Source organism: Pelophylax lessonae, assembly GCF_965119305.1.
Source record: "Pelophylax lessonae genome assembly, chromosome: 3".
NCBI lineage: Eukaryota > Metazoa > Chordata > Amphibia > Anura > Ranidae > Pelophylax > Pelophylax lessonae.
The window spans coordinates 106,035,915-106,053,275 of NC_138770.1; the positions used below are offsets into that span (position 1 = coordinate 106,035,915).

Below are 17,361 nucleotides of genomic sequence, written 5' to 3' on the forward strand. Positions count from 1 at the left end.
ACATAACCCCAGACACATTGTGCTGTAAAATCAGTTTCTTGGTGCCTAGTTTAGGAGTAGGACCTAGGTTTCCTGCTGGGACTTCGGTCTCAGTTTTTATTTTATTTTGAAAAATGTTTATGTTTATTTATCTTTACTCACTACCACTAGCTAGTGTCAGGGGGATCCTCCTGGGGAACTACAAGCGACAGCCGGGTTGACGTTTTGCACTGGATTATCTAGATCCTTACGGTCTCCCAGCCTGGCCAACGAGCGTGAGCAGGATGTGGTCCGCCCAGGCCTCGCCAGGACAGAGCCCCAGTGGACAGTGGGGAGCCTGCGAACGGATTCTTCGCCGGGAAGCATCAACCTGGAATGCCCTGAGTTGTAGCGTACCCCTCTTGGCTGGCAGCACCCCCACTCAGGGTGAGAGGCGAGCTGTTTCGGAGCGGAGCCCCACAGTCCATGGTATGGTGAGTGATGCAACGTCCCCCCGTGTCCCTAGGACAGATATCTGTGGGGGAGATGTGGGCCCACTCCTGGGGATAACAGGGCTGTGTCTCTCTGAAAGATCCCCCAGGCCTGTCAAGACAGGTCCTGCCCTCCCCGCTCCCGCTGGGGGCGCTATAGCGGCGTCTAATGCCTGGGGGGGGTATAAGAGATGTTACCTTGTCCTGGGGGTCCCTTTAGGTGGATTCCTGCGGTTGCCTCATTGCCTGGGTTCCTGAGCATTTGGCGCCGTTTTCGGCCGCCATTTTAGGTGTGGGCATAGGCAACTCTGTGTAAGGGCAGCAGCCATTTTCCCTTAGCTTCCTGAGTGCTTGGCGCAGTTTTCGGCCGCCATTTTAAGTGTGGGCATAGGCCACGCTGTATGGGCGGCGGCCATTATACCCTGTGCTTCCTATGCTTTTCTATTTGGTTGTAGCTTGAGACTACACAGGCGGCCTCGGCCTCTAGTGATGTTTGGTCACTTCCTCTCTGAATTTTCACATGCTGAAAGACTGACTGCAGAGCGGCTGCTTCTCAGGTTGCTGGTACAGTAAGGTTTTTTTTTTAGTCCTTCGGGCATTCCTCGGACAATCTTGGCTCCTGTCAGGGCATGTTGTAACCTTAAAGAGGTGCGGACCGTGATCACATTTAAAGGTGCAGTGTACTAATTATTTTCTTAGCTGCAAAGTGGAGTCCCAAGGTGAAACTTTCCCCTCTGATTTTATTTGTGCATTTTGACCATCCGGATCACCATCTCTGGTATCTCTGTCTGCAGCCTTAGAAACTCTAAGGTGGATCTTGTGATGAAACAAGTTACTTCCCAAAAACGGCTGATGCCCTCTCAGTCCTCTGATTCGGAGCCTGATGTGGTTGCCACGGACAATACCCTCCCTGAGGGATCCCTGTCCTCACAGTCTGACAGTGAGGAGGATGAGTCCTCCTCAGCTGCAGCACGGGAACGCGCTCTGGTGGAAGCACTGATTCGTTCAGTAAGGGAAACGTTGCAATTGGATGAGGAGCCCACACAGTCAGGAAAGCGGGTTGTCTTCGGCTCCCGCAAAGCCCAGAAGTCGGGTCAGGCTTTCCCCTGCCCCGAGCATTTTCATGAGATTGTGAATGAGCAATGGCGGCGTATTAAGCACATGCTGGTGGTGCCCAAGCGCTTTCAATGCTGTTACCCCTTTGCAGACTCAGTATCCAATCATTGGACAGTGTCACCTAAGGTGGATCACACTGTTTCCCTGTTGAATAAATCTACTGTGATTGCCAGTTGTGGTACACAGATCTGGTAAAGATGTTCATCGAGCCTCCCTGCCTCTGAGAGAGGATCTGCTGTCTCAAGGGCCGATCTTCCATCCTGTTTTACAGTCGCTGGCTTTAACGGCATGGCTGTTGAAGGCCAGGTGTTGAGAGACGGGGGGTCTCTCTGATTCTGTGATTCCTACCTTGCTGAGAGCTAGGAAGGTGACTTCCAGGAAGATTTATCATCGTACTTGGAGGACGTATATTGCCTGGTGTGAGTCGCAAGGGTTTCATCCTCGCTCCTTTTCGGTGGCGAGGGTCTTAGCCTTCTTGCAGAAGGGAGTGGAACAACGTTTGGCCTTAGGCAGGATTAAAGGTCAGGTGTCGGCCTTAGCTATTTACTTCCAACGTCTCTTGGCAATTAATTCCTTGATTCGCACCTTTATTCAAGGGGTACGCCATCTGGCTCCGCCGGGGTGATCTCCTTTACCTCTGTGGGATCTGAATTTGGTTTTATCTGTTCTTCAACAACCTCCCTCTGAAAATATCAGAGATATCTCTTTGCCTTTGTTGTCTCAGAAGGTTGCCTTTTTGGTGGCTATCACCTCTGCTTGCAGGGTGTCTGAGTTGGCTGCTCTGTCTTGCCGTTCGCCTTATCCGGTCGTTCATAGAGATAAGGTTGTTCTTCGACCTAGTCAATCTTTTCTCCCTAAGGTGGTGTCGACTTTCCACCTTAATGAAGATATTGTTTTACCTTCGCTCTGTGCTAAGCCCAAGCATCCCAAGGAATTTGCCTTGAATTTGCTGGATGTAGTTCGGGCGATTAGGGTTTACCTGTCAGCCACGGAATCCTTTCGGACATCTGATTCGCTGTTTGTCCTTCCTGAGGGATCTCGTAAGGGTTCGGCTGTAATGTTCTGGTACCTTTGGGTACCCTAATTACTCTTTCATAAGTGTATGCGCCCCACCATTCTCTTTTGGTAAGGTGCGCATACACCTTTAAGACTGATGCTGTCATCACTGAGCGCCGGACTGGATGGCTATTTAGATCGCCGGCTCTCACTCACATGTGTTCGTTCAAACTGCTTTGTGCCTTGATGCTAACCTGTCTTGAAGCTCACATGCTTGCAAGCATACCTCGCTGTCGGAACCACGCTGCGCTGATCCCTGTATCCCGCTACCGGATCATCCGCTCTTGCCGAACCTCTCCTCTGCTACATTGCTATTAGTGATAAGTACCCCACAGGGGAAACCTCTATAACCTTTATACTAAAGCTTACACTATCTAGCTCTGCATACTAAGGACTATTACTACATCTGCATTATCTAAGATTGCTAGCTCTTGAGCCTACTACCACCTGTTCTTGCACTGGGTTGATCTCTCTTGTATGTAGATGCTACTCTGTCATCTACTACCATACATGATTGCTAAACCTATCTGCATCCCATCTGCTACTATCTTACTTTCAAGAACATTTCCTTTCAAGAGTCTGTCATCTACCATCTCTACCCAACCTGTCTCTTCAGCCTATCATCACTGTGTTACTATATACATAAGTCACTCTAGGAAACATCTTATTGAGTGTGTGTATTTACTTGCTGAATTGAGATCATCCACACATGATGAGTCATTGAGAGTTGGGAATGGTGTCTCAGCGTTTCTCTACATGACTACTGAAGTGGAATATTTCTGCAGCTGAAAATCCACATCATACGTAAAACGCAGGAGCGTTACACAACCATATCAAAATTGATCAGACAGACTATTGTTCAGGCCTATTCATTAAATGGACAGGTTCCTCCTTTCCATGTGAGGGCACGTTCTACGAGAGCGCTGAGTGCCTCTTGGGCTTTTTGCCATCAGGCTTCTGTGGCTCAGGTGTGTAAAGCGGCGACCTGGTCGTCTGTACACATTTTTACAAAATTCTACAAGATTGATTTGATGGCATCCTTGGATGCTTCCTTTGGCCGCAAAGTATTGCAGGCTGCTGTTTGACGAAGAGACGTGGTTTTCTCTTTTGGGGGTGAATTTTTGTCTTGGGGTAAGCTCCTGTTGGTGTTAAGTTGAGCTTTTGTTGCCCTGTTGGCTACATTTTTAGCCTTGGAAATGCGTTAACAGTTTTTTGGTTGCATTCTTCCCACCCCTCATGCCTACACTGCTTTGGGACGTCCCATTAGTGAAGAAGCATTGAGAGCTGCGTCTGTCAGAGGATGTAAGCGAAAATTAGATTTTTGTAAGAACTTACCGTAAAATCCTTTTCTCTGAGTCCTCTGACAGACGCAGCTCCCGCCCCTCTATTTTGGGGTTGGTTGTGTCTTCTTTCACTGCTTGCTACGAAACTGATTTTACAGCACAGTGTGTCTGGGGTTATGTGTGAAGGACAGCCCCTATGGGCGTGTGCAGTGAAAACTTTTCACTGCCTAGTCTACTCCTATGGATGGCGCATGGCCCATTAGTGAAGAAGCATTGAGAGCTGCGTCTGTCAGAGGACTTAGAGAAAAGGATTTTACGGTAAGTTCTTACAAAAACCCAATTATCTTCTCATTCTGTATGGATGGGAATTTTTATTTGTAAAAACAAACAATCTATGATAACAGACTGTAACTGTCTGAAAATAACACAAATACAACAATTACTGACATATTGTGTAGGTCAAAAACTTAGCAGTTTAAGAAAACCTCAGATAACACTAAACCTGCAATTTTACTAGAGATAAACTGTTCATTATGCATGACAATTTTAGTCCTTGGGTGTCAATGATAGTATTTGACTACGGTAATGATCATATACAGCAAACAAAGAGCTGGGGGGCACACCCTGAACATGCATTTCTAAAGCTGGTGCAGCTATGAACCAAGCAACATGCATATTTACAGAGAATAGCGTACACATGCAAAATAAATGAATATCAAATATAAAGGCAATCAATAAATAAAAATGGGGATTTAGTCCCACCATATGGCCATATCGTGCTCAAGCCCACCACTACCTCAAAGTACCCTATTGTCAGTGGGTCCTACACTATCCATAAAAAGAAGGATGAATCCAGCCTCTCTATACCATTGGAGATACTTACTCCTTACTGGGAGAAATGTGCAACTGCACTATAAGGGACTCCTCCTATATCTATTTGCTAGTGGACACTGATAGAGTACAGGTGTGGGAGGGTGGGGTGCTCAACCCCAGAAGTCTGGTCAGACCGAATACATAACAAACAAAGAGCTGGGGGGCACACCCTGAACATGCATTTCTAAAGCTGGTTGCTTAGAGAAACCCATCCACCAGAATCTGAGCTAGGAGTTCTTTAAATTTCCTATAAAATTCAGCTGTAATGCCATCAGGTCCTGGTGCCTTCTTTTGACGTAATTTATCAATAGCCTCCCTAACCTCCTCCACTGTTATGTCTGCTGTCAAAGGGGAAAAGTCCAAATTCTCAACATCAGGACTTGGAACCGCCTCTAAGAATTGTGCCATTTTCACCTTATCCAAACCCTTTTACCAAAACAAGTAAGCATAGTATGATCTTACCACTCCCAGAATACCCTCCTGAGACTCCTGCAAATTCCCCTGAGAATATTTCAGCCTTGTTATTAACTTATTAGTCACCTTATCCTGACAATTCTCAAAGGCTATCAGTTGTCCCTGGGGATCTCGTTCAAATATTATCTGCTATACTGATACTGACTTATCTCAGATTTTACTTAATTCATTTTCTTCCCTGTCTCCTACCCACGTAAATAAAGCAACTCCAGTTCTTTCCACAGCCTGAGATAATGGATATATTTATGTATCCCCATTTTATTTGACAACTTCTTCAAGAGAGAAGAGATGTCCTTTTTAACATCCTCCTACCAATCTGCGGTACAATCATAGAAGTTTAGTCTCTCTGCACGGAGGGTCTGTACTTGTTGCTGAACCAATTCATTCATCTTTTAAAAGATTAGAGTTGAGCCTCCATAGCCCCCTGCCCATATCAGGACGCTTACAGGTTCCTAGGCAATTGTACAGGGCCGCATGATCTGAATAAGGTACCAGCTTCTCTCTAATATTGGTAACCAATTACTTAGGACTTACTAATGCAATATCGAGTCCACTCTTAAAATTAGCACGAGAAAAGGTAAAGCCCAGTTTCCTGCCATGTTGTGCAAAAACATCACTTAAAACTGGTTTGCAAAATAATGTTATTAAGAACATTGGAGTTCCTACCTACCACTCTACCAGAAGAACAGTCACTTAATGTTCTAGAGACATTACCTTACCTACCATAATCACAGGGACGAATGTAAAAAGATATGGTTTCACATCAATAAAAAAACCTGATTCTTCTTGATATTGTTTGGGGCCCATTCATGTTAATTAATCTGAGTCTCCTGCCATGAATTGGTACTTCCAACTTAAGACATCTTCCCATCTCTGCCTCCCGTAAAAGTCCAACAGATGTTAGATGCGTCTCTTGCAAAAAAATAGACATTAGTGACGTAAGATGTTCAAAAACCGCATACCTTGTCCTCCTGTTTTTTTATGCCGTGCTGTTCACATTGCTGGAGACAATGTTTAGAGAAAATCCTGCCATCACAGCAAAGAGGAGTAAAAATAAGGCTCCTATCATTATAAGTCAGAATCAGAGTCACTCTGCCGACTACCAGTTTCTATATCAGATTCTGCGGTTACAGGAGCAGGGGGCGTACTCCTTTTAGTGGGCGGGTCATCCTGAGTCAGCCGCATATTCCCTTTCCACTCTTTTTAACTGTTGCTCCAGTTCCTGTGCCTCTAGAAAACAGCAGTCGGCATCTGACTCTGATAAGAAATCCTACCTGTTGGTGGAAGCTGCCTTCCCCACTTCTGATGCCCCTTTCACATTTTCTTCTAAATTTTGCACTAACGTCCTGTCACTTCCAGGTTTACGGGTAGACTTATATTTTGTATTCCTTCTCTTATGACTGGAAATGTTCTTCACAGAGACAGGAACTGAAACAGATGAAGAGTGCACAGCCTGTCCGAGAGTAGTCTCCCGGATCACTGGGTCCACTTCCTTCCTAGTTGATATAGCCCCATTCATTAGGCCTCTTCCTCTAGACATTCTGCTGCAGCCAACAGTTCATCATCTGCATATTCCTCACCCATGTAATGGAAGGCCTCTGGGCAATCTCTGTGGAAATCGCCACGCCTACCACATAGATTGCACTGGAATTTCTCACAGGTAGAGCTGATATGGCCATCCTCCCCACAAGGATTACACTTCAAGATCATACAAAAGCTCCACTTTTACCACATTTAAAACATAACCTGGGCTGACCTGCATAGAAGCAAACTCCTCCCCCCGCCCAATGAAAAAGAAGTTTGGCAGGTGATGGGTAACATTGTTGGTTTGCCTCAACTTAGCAACACCCTCCAACCACCAGTCCAGATGCCATCACTGTCTTTAGCTTTTGTCAAATAAGAAACCAATTAACAAAGCCAGAAGACAATATCCAAAGGGGGCATGGACTCATTCCAGATAATGATATTAACATTTGCTGTGTCAGGTTTGGAGATGGGAATGAAAATGAAATTCTTCCAAGCCTCTTTGTCCCAAAACCTACTGAAGCTGGCCCACAATCTATGAAAGTCAGACATGAGCTTAAAGCTGACATCATAACCTTGTCTATAAGGGAGATTGATGACTGCCACTCTTCGGGCACAAACCCTATCTGCTGACACAACAACTACCTTACTACAAACTTCCTATCGGGGAGCTTCTCTCTGGAACCCCTATGCTTAAATCTGACCACGTTTCTCCTCTTAAATGCCTGACCAGAATCACTGTTACTGGTAGAAAAGGAAGGGGCCTCACGGCTCCAGGCATTCCAAGACATGACCACATGGACCAGCATTGCCTTGTGGAGCAGGCGGTGAATCAACCAAAGGGGGAAGTCATGGGGGTTATTCTAAACTGACTCCTCCATCGCCACTTTCTCAGAGCTCTATGACTGTTGATGACCCCATTCAGGAAAACTGGCATCAGTATTAATGACATCAGAATTATTCACCACATCAATATTACTGACATCAGCATTACACATCACATCATTTCTAGCAGCATCATTACCAGTTAACCCAGTGTTACTTCCATCATGAACACCAGTCTTCCCAGGGTTGCTTCCACCATGAGTATTAGTGGCAGTAGCGCTGTTTTCACAGCCAATAAGCTGGGAGTCCACCATGTCACTCCTCTAAGTCTCCTATACTGTGAATGTCAGCTGGGTTAAACTGATGTTCCTGCTATCCCCCAAAGCTGGAAGTCCACCAGGAAAACCAGCTCCAACCTGGTGTTGCCCCTCACTGTACTCCAGGGGCTGACGAGTCTTCCCTTCAGGAGACACAATTGGTGGCAGCGTGCATTGGACCAGGTCCCCAAAGTCTGACTCCGTAGAAGACTCAGTCCTTCCACTCAATCTTGTTTTAAATTGGTCACAATTCCGGTACACCTCCGCCACTGGTCCCAGTTCTTCCAGAACAGAATCAATGTCCTTTGATACACTGCCCAGCTCAATGCCCAGGGAATTTAATTTACTGTCATATAAGATCTCTTTTTGGGGTTGGCAGCTTTAAGTCTATAGACAGAATCAATCTGTTTCTGGATTTTAGCCTTGGTTTTTCTCAGAGCCTCCATTCTCTTTATCAGAAATGGAATCTTATCAGCCAGGTGCAGCACAGGATCTGGTTTTAACCCCCTCTGCTTTATGTCTGCAGGAAGTTTGAAATCCTGATCCAGCTTTCCATCACCAGTCATGGGCCGAGGGACTCAGCTGGGTGTAGAATGTTTCCCTGGGGCTGATTGTGGAGAATTATTACCACCCTCCCCTTTATTCTGTTACAGTTTAGAGCGGGATGAACGTTTCTGGCCACTGCCCACCATTATGCATTGTAAGTTCTCTTTAATGTTTTTTTTGTTCTAAAGAAGTTACCCAATATTTGAGAGGAGTACTGGGAGCAACAGATGTCTCTACTCCATTCTGAGCTGAATAAGCTCCACTCTGAACTGGATGAACTTTACTCTGCTGGGCTTGCTGTGGTTGCAATGGCTGGCTGCCTTGGGTTGCACTTCCAGAACTTTGACTGTGCTGAGCAACAATATTATGTTGCTGAACAGACTGAGCAGAATGAGTTCCACTCTGAACTAAATGAGCCACACTCTGCTGGACTTGCAATAGCTGACTGCATTGAATTATGCTTCCAGAACTTGGACTGTGCTGAGCGATATTATTACATTGCTGAGCAGACTGGGCCATTTGAGCTCCACTCTGAACTGGGTGAGCCCCACTCTGCTGGGCTTGCTGTGGCTGGCTGCCTTGGGTTATACTTTCAGAACTCAGATTTTGCTGAGTAACATTATCACACTGCTAAAAAGACTTCTTATTATTTGTACTATCAGTACTTTTCATATTGAACTTTCCTCCACAAGCATTTCCACGTCTACTTACAGTCTCTGCAGATTGCTTTCCATTCTAAGAACTCTGTCCTCCCGCTTCACCACCAACCACAGCTTCACCTGAAAGTCCTTGTGTAGCCTGAGAAGCCTGGGACTCTCCTCAGAGACATCACAGCCCAGGGGAGCCCAACCCTGGGCTTGAAACAGACATCAGAGGAGATCAGCACCATACAGAGACACAGACTACAGCTGCTAAAGGGAGCCACACTCTCTGCACAGCACCACTTTCTTGTCCTGTATGCCAGGTGTAATTCTCAAGTATCTGTTCCTAATCTGTATGTATGGACACTGCACAGTACCACTTTTCTTGTCCTCTGTGCCTGCTGTAATTCTCAGTATCTGTTCTTATTCTGTATGTATGGACTCTGCACAGTACCACTTCTCTTGTCCTGTATGCTGGGTGTAATTCTCAGTATATCTTCTCATTCTGTATGTATGGACTCTGCACAGTACCACTTCTCTCAGGGCTCATGCACTCAGCCGCAACAAGTGCAACATTTTTATCAGCCTTGTCCAGGCTCAGACATCTACAGATATCCGCTTTGTGTGTGGCTAAATGCGAACAGCTTCGGCCACTATCAGCTTATCGTTATTTTTAAAAGGCTGAGCAGCCCTTGTTATTTGCATGTCCCATCCTTTTCTTCTGCAAGAATCCACTGATTCTTACTGCTGGATTCAATGGCTGTATCTAGACAGCCATGTGAAGGAGGCTTTAATCTGAATGTTTTTTTAAAAAGCTGTGAGTGCGCTGCCTACCACAATATAGTGGTCTTTGCAATGCTTAGTTAAGGCTGCATAATAAGGATGACTTGGCTGTTATCACGTTTTAGGCACTGTTCACACATACTGCTGTACTATCCTCATACTTTATGTTTTCTGTACTGGGCCACATTCCTAAAACCCAGAGGAAGGAAAAACTGTACTTCTTGCCCATGGTAACCAATCAGATTACATTTTTAAAAGGACCCAAGAAAACACAATGATCGATTAATACGGCAACACAAATAGTTTTCCCTTTTTCCAGTCTTTGTGAACTTGGTGCAATTTATTTTATTTCAAAATACTTTTACCCATTAACTTCCACTGAACCCATCCTCTCAAGAACAAAAGATGATTTACTTACTGTACATAATACCAATAATTGCATCAAACTGCTATGGCTAATATAAAATGTATGTTTAATAAATAATAATGTTGAGCCCAAAAGAAACCGTTTGCAGTTGAAACCCTTTACTTTGACTGGGCTCCAACCCCAGTAATGGTAAAGTAGTAACTATTAAACTCATGGAGTTGAATAAGCAGGATAACTCACATAACATCATCATTTTTAAATAATTTACTGTATAAATGATATAGAGCTTGGGAATAAAAATATAATTTTTGTGTTTGCAGATGACATCAAGCTATGGTAAAATAATGTCCTTACAAGCAGACACTAATGCACTGTTTGATAGGGCAACAATGTGGCAAATTAGGCTTAAAGTTGATAAATGTAAAGTTATGCACTTAGGGCTAAAAACATGTATGCATTTTAAATTCTCAGAGTACAACTGGGGGAGTCAATGGTCGAGAAGGATATGGGGGTTCTGGTAGATCAAAGACTTAATAATAGCTTGCAGTGCCAAGCTTCAGTTTCTAAAGTAAGCACAATAGTTCTTGTATTAAAAACAAGCAAACAACACATTAGGAAGACATTATCTAGAATATGTGGTTCAGTTTTGGGTACCAGTTCACAAAAAAGGATATCGGAGAAGAGGATAAAAAGCAGAGAAGGGCAACCAAGCTTATAAGAAGCATTGAGGATGAGGATCTCTGCTATAAGGAAAAGATTAGCTAAACTGGATTATTTCTTGGGAAAAGGAAAGTATTGAGGCATATGATCACCATGTATAAATAGAAGCCATGCTACACCTTCTATAATTAACACAGGATTTGTGAATGGGGGATAGGCAGATGATTGATAGCTCCTACCCAGCATTCAGTGATCCTGTGCCATTCATATAAGCTGTAAGGATGGTTTGACTGGGAGATTTGGCACATACAGGACCTAGTTATGGAAATATAGCCTTACATATAAAAGCTAAAGCAAATATGATATATTCTGAATTTCAGGAAAATCCAAATCCAGAGCTATACTTCAATGATACAAACCTAACAATTCTGGCAACAGACTTGTTCGCTGCTGGAATGGAGACAACCTCCACCACTCTCCGATGGGGCTTCCTGCTGATGATGAAATATCCAGAAATACAAAGTGAGTGATTTATTGTGTGCCCTGTTTTCTTTGTGCATCGCTATGGTATTATCGATTTGCCTCAATCTTACTGGTTACATGACAACTCCCTAATAACTGCTGGGACCATATAACAGGTTTAAAGACCATTTGTCCATGAGGCATGCCACCCAATCATAAATATGGAACATTTCTGTTACATAATGCCAGCAGTTCTACAGCTAATACTTGTAAACACAAATCAAGAGGAATAGCCTCTATTTTGTTATCTGGACAGGTTGTAACTACAGGAGACAGAGGAATCCATTTATGGTATCTGTCTGCTAAAACTGCTTGGTTATATTTTAACTAACAAGAAGATTGGGACTAACTGAATATATCATAAAGGGGAAGTCCAGCCTAACACTAAAATCGCTACATCTACAGGTATCCACGATCTAAGACTAATCTATCTAGCCCTGTAATGAAGAAATCAGTATACATACCTTTTCTAAAGCTTCTCCAGTCCTGTCCCATGCTGAGCTGTCAGCGGCAGCTTCGCTGTGGAGGGTGCAGAGGAGGCAGCCGACAACGGAAGCCCTATAGTAAGTCTATGGGTGACTTCATTTCCCATTCAGTTCACAGCCGTTGTCAGCTATCAACTCTGCAGAGCTTCCAACACTGGAGATTGGACCGGATCGGCTTCAAAAAAGATTTCTTCTTTACATGGCTAGATAGGTTAGTCTTAGATCGTGGATGCCTGTAGATTTAGCGATTTTAGTGTTTGGGTGGACTTTCCCTTTTAAGGGAAATAGAAAAACCTTTAGGTAAGCCAGTGTGCTTTTCTTTCAATACCAGAAAATGTTCAGAAGGAAATTGAAAAAGTAATCGGTTCTGGAGAACCTCGACTGATACACCGAAAAGAAATGCCATATACTGATGCGGTTATTCATGAAATCCAAAGATTTGCCAATATCATTCCAACAAGTATTCCACGTGCCACTACCCAGGACGTGACTTTCAAAGGATTCTTTATACCCAAAGTAAGTAAAACATTTTCTCTTTCAATCATTATTACACTGAACAAAATTATAAATGCAATACTTTTCTTTTTACCCCCATCAGGGCCGGTGCTAGATTGTTTTGCGCCCTAGGCAAAATCAGCTACTTACGCCCCCAAAACAAAAAAAAATAAAAAGGGAAGGGGTTAAAAACTGCTCTATGTCATATCCAGTGACCCTGATCTGATGGTTCCTCCATGTAATTCTGTCATACCCAGTGACCCCCATGTCACACCTGGGGACCCTGATGTCCCCCTATTTCACACCCAGGGACCCTGATGTTTTTCCATGTCCCATCCTGGGACCCCAATATTCCTCCATATATTGCTGTCATACCCACTGACCCTGATGTTCCTCCATGTCATACCCAGGGACCCCTGTGTTCCTCCATGTCATGCTGTCATACCCAGTTACCCCAATGTTCCTCTATGTCACATCAGGGGGTCCCTGATATTCCTCCATGTCATACCCGGAGACCCTGATGTTTTTCCATTTCACATATGGGGACCCTGATGTGTCTCTCTGTCACACCTGGGGACCCTGATGTTTCTCCATGTCACACCTGGCGACCTCAATCCCCCATGACACACCCAGGGATACCAATTCCTCATGGCACACCTGGTGACCCCGAACTCCTGTTACACTTGTGACCCCTCTCCCCCATGTCACACCTGGTGACTCAGATTCCCCATGGCACACCTGGTGACCCCAATTCTCTTTCACACCAGGGATCCTCCATGTCACACCCAGGGACCCTGATCCCCTGCAGTATGAAGAGTGTGGCCTGTACTCTGCCCTCCTTCACCGTGATCCTGCTTATTCCTTCTCCCAGGACGCTCCTCTCCTGGACCACAGTGCTCACCACAGCTCCAACTGGCTCCTGGTGGAGGGAGAAGCAGCAGTCAGAGGGCTCCGCACCTCCTTCATCACCAACATCCTTAGACCATTCCAGACCATTGTCGCTTTAGCTCCAGTAAAAGGTGCCGCCCTACAGTGCCGAGCTCAGGTTCAGCTCTCCTCCAATCCCTGCTTAATACCGATCCAGGGAAATGAACGGCTGCCCACCAGCTCAGTGTAGAGAGTCACTTCCCGCCCAGGGATTAGGCTGCTCCGCTCCAGACGAAGAGGATCATTATGCAGGTAGCACTCCGGTGGGCTCCTTTCCTGCCCCTTAGGGCTCCCCCAACAATGGTGGAAAGACAGGGCCTGGTAGTTCTGCCACTGCCCCAGACACCTGGCATCTTCCTCTGTCCCTTCTTCCTCCCCCACTGCTGCCCCCCCCCCCTCAGCTCACAAGGATCATTCATGACGGAGAGTGAGTGCTGACTCGTGGCTGCGCCCCTAGGTGGCAGTGCGCCCTAGGCGGCTGCCTAGTTTGCCTAGTGGAAGCACCGGCCCTGACCCCCATTTTTCATGTGCTGAACTCAAAGATCTAAGACTTTTTCTGTGTGCACAAAAGGCCTATTTCTCTCAAATATTGTTCACAAATCTGTCTAAATCTGTGTTAGTGAGCACTTCTACTTTGCCAAGATAATCCATCCACCTCACAGGTGTGGCAAATCAAGATGCTGATTAGACAGCATGATTATTGTACAGATCTGCCTTAGGGCTCTTTCACATGGGCGTTCCGTATGTCCGCAAATCATCCTATTTTTTTGCGGATGATTTGCGGACATAATGTAAGTCTATGGCATTGCGGATGTCAGCGGAATACCATCCGCTGACATCCGATTTCCTTCAGTTTCCTTTCAGTTCTGTTCCGTTTTTTCGAACGGAACAGAACCCTATTTTTCCTCCGTTCAAAAAACGGAAAGGAAGGAAAATCGGATGTCAGCGGTGTCATCCGCAATCCCCATATACTTACATTAGGTCCGCATATCATCCGCAAACGGATGGGATGATATGCGGACCTACGGAGCGGATGACAGAAATGTCATCCGCTCCGTGAAAAAAAAAAAAAGGACCGCAGCGGAGCTCTCACACGGAGCGGCCGTGTGAAAGAGCCCTTAGGCTGGCCACAATAAAAAGCCACTCTAAAATGTGCAGTTTTATCACACAGCACAATGTCACAGATGACCCAAGTTTTGAGGGAGCGTGCAATTGGCATGCTGACTGCAGTAATGTCCACCAGAGCTGTTGCCCATGAATTGAATGTTCATTTCTCTAACATAAGCCATCTCCAAAGGTGTTTCAGAGAATTTGGCAGTACATCCAACCGGCCTCACAACCGCAGACCACGTGTAACCACACCAGCCCAGGACCTCCACATCAGCATCTTCACCTCCAAGATCGTCTGAGACCAGCCACCCAGACAGCTGCTGCAACAATCGGTTTGGATAACCAAAGAATTTCTGCACAAACTGTCAGAAATCGTCTCAGGGAAGCTCATCTGGATGCTTGTCGTCCTCGTCGGGGCCTCAACCTGACTGCAGTTATTCCAGAACCCTCTGATTTTAACTGAGGAGCCTATATGGGTAGAATTTTTCCAGATCTCTTCCAATGGGTGATTTCAGCAAGATGAAAACAAGTTTTGCTTACGTTGCGCAGAAGAGGGACATTATGCAAACACGTATCCTTTGAAGCGCCCAAATTCCAGTTACTATGGTTTTAGGAAGAGGGATCTCTAAGATTTGCAGCCTCCTAGCTGCACACTAAAATATTTTTGTATTGTACCTTCTACTTCATAGAAACATAGAAAAGTGATGGCAGGAAAAGAATGAGTAGTCCATCGAGTCTGCCTGTTTTTTTGTTACTTTCTTTTTTTTTGGGGGGGGGGGGGTTGAATTTTGTTTTTTTATATGGAAAAAAAACTGCTCTCCTGAACCTTATTCACCCCCTTGATGTATTTAAAGGTTTCAATCATGTATCCTCTTTCCCTTCTTTCCTCCAGACTGTACATATTATGCTCCTGAGGTCGCTCTCGATATGTTTTATTCCCCAGACCTTTCACCATTTTTGTTACCTGTCTCTGGACTCATTCTATCTTATAAATGTATTTTTGTAAGTGAGGTCTCCAGAACTGGACACAGTATTCGAAATGAGATAAAACTAAATATTTATATAGGGGAATCAGAACCTCCTTCCTCCTGCTGGTGATCCCTCTAGTGATTCATCCTAGATTTCTATTTACTTTTCCCACTGTCTGGTCACACTGTTTGCTCATTTTGCAATCATCCGAAATAAGTACCCCAGATCTTTTTCTTCTGAAGCGCTGGCCAACACTTTACCCCCAATGTTGTACTATTCTTTTTCTTAGGTGCATTATTTTACATTTCAAGAAAACAGTTTCTCAACTCTAACGTTCTTGGACTCTGGTGCAGCCAGGAAAGACAGAGGCAGCAGCAGGAGAGATTGGCTTCTGCTGCTGTCAATCCAATCCCATGAACAGAGAGTCAGGGGCAGGGTCAAGCCACTCTGTGTGTGGCTATGAATGCACACAGCCAAGTTCGGGACCTTACCGGCATGTGTGCTTCCATAGCACACGGCTTGCTATGGGGGCACACTCAGAAAAGGAGCAGCAGACATCGCCAGTGGAGAACACCAGAAGAGGAGGGGAGAGGCAGCTCTGTGCAAAAATATTGCACAGAACAGGTAAGTATAACATTTTTATTATTTTAGGTTAAAAAGAAAATATTATAACCACATTATTCTGCATTAAAAGTGATGAATTGAAATCTGCCTTCAGTATTAAGGTGGCCGTTAGGAGTATTTAGTCATGCTGTTTGGTCTCTGCAATGTTCCAGATATCTTCCCAAGATGAAATCTGCATGACATGACATACTAATTTTCTCTCCAGATCTGGCTTCAAACTTCATAAATGTCTCATTGAGCTCAAGGTTCGACTCCTGGGTTATTTAGTCTCTGCCCAGGGTCTAAGGATGGATATAGGCAAAGTGTCTGCAATCATGAACTGCCATTTAGGGATTCCTAGGCTTCACTAATTACCACCAATCCATTAAGGATTACTCCACTTTAGTAGCTCCCATCACTGCACAAATCAAGGGAAATCAGGGAAACAGTGGCAGAATTGGGTCCCCAGAAGCAGGGCAAGCCTGGAACCCATGAAGAAGTTTCGTATCTGCCCATGCTTGATTCTTCTTCATTAGTGCAAGCACTTTTGAATTTCCCAAAAACAAAATCTAAGGTTTTCCTACTCTGCATATTTATACTTTTTTACACTCCCGCTGCTGATTCTTACTAAGAGGTGCTGTCAGATACTTCCACTGGAGTCATGTCCAGGAAAACAATTTTAACCTGCTTAGTGCGTTTGGAAATTGTCTAAGCAAAGACTTCTCTGTTTATCTGTTCCCGAACTCCTGCAATCATGATCTCTGTTCCAGCTATGACACACATTTTTTACTTCTTTCTGTTTCCCATCAGTCCAGACCTTTTGCTTGTTTCTCTATGATCTTTGTTATCCACCTGTCCTTATCTTTTGCCTCCTGACAGTTTTGTGCCTTTTGTTTCTGCTTGCTGTCATCCTTTGCCTCTCCAAGTGTAAACGAGAGGCTGTGACCTGGAAGCCATCCACAGCAATGGTCATCATTCCTTGTGGAGTGATCTGGTGAACACTGTGCAGTTTTTTGGAAACTCTTTAGTGCCTATATTTCCCTGGCTTTACAGAGGGTCCACTTCCTCCATTACAGTTCACTCAGGGGTTCACCAGGACTCTCATATTTATTGGGAAGGAGCTTCCTGTACCATGTGCTATGCAGCTTCCTTTCTTTTTATGCTAAATCGCCAATTAGACTGAAACTTTCAAGGCAGTTTTGAATTTTACTCTTGCTGTTGGTGGCTGTGAATAATGTGTTACAATAGACATTTTAATGCAACAAACATTCTGTGTATGAGAGACAGCTAGGAGTTTATGTTGGGTGTGTCTGGGGATAAGTGAAATGCAGGAACA

The 17,361-nt window shown here is 44.8% G+C and overlaps 1 protein-coding gene across 1 annotated transcript in view; it reads left to right on the forward strand.

Annotated features, from left to right (window-relative positions):
* The window catches only part of LOC309549025 (cytochrome P450 2K1-like), a 75,239-nt gene that overhangs the window by 49,063 nt on the left and 8,815 nt on the right, over positions 1 to 17,361 (forward strand). Inside the window, exons 6-7 of the mRNA XM_082248967.1 lie at positions 11,295 to 11,436; positions 12,253 to 12,437. Coding sequence (XP_082105093.1) covers positions 11,295 to 11,436; positions 12,253 to 12,437 — 327 coding nt within the window. The remainder of the gene's footprint in view (positions 1 to 11,294; positions 11,437 to 12,252; positions 12,438 to 17,361) is intronic.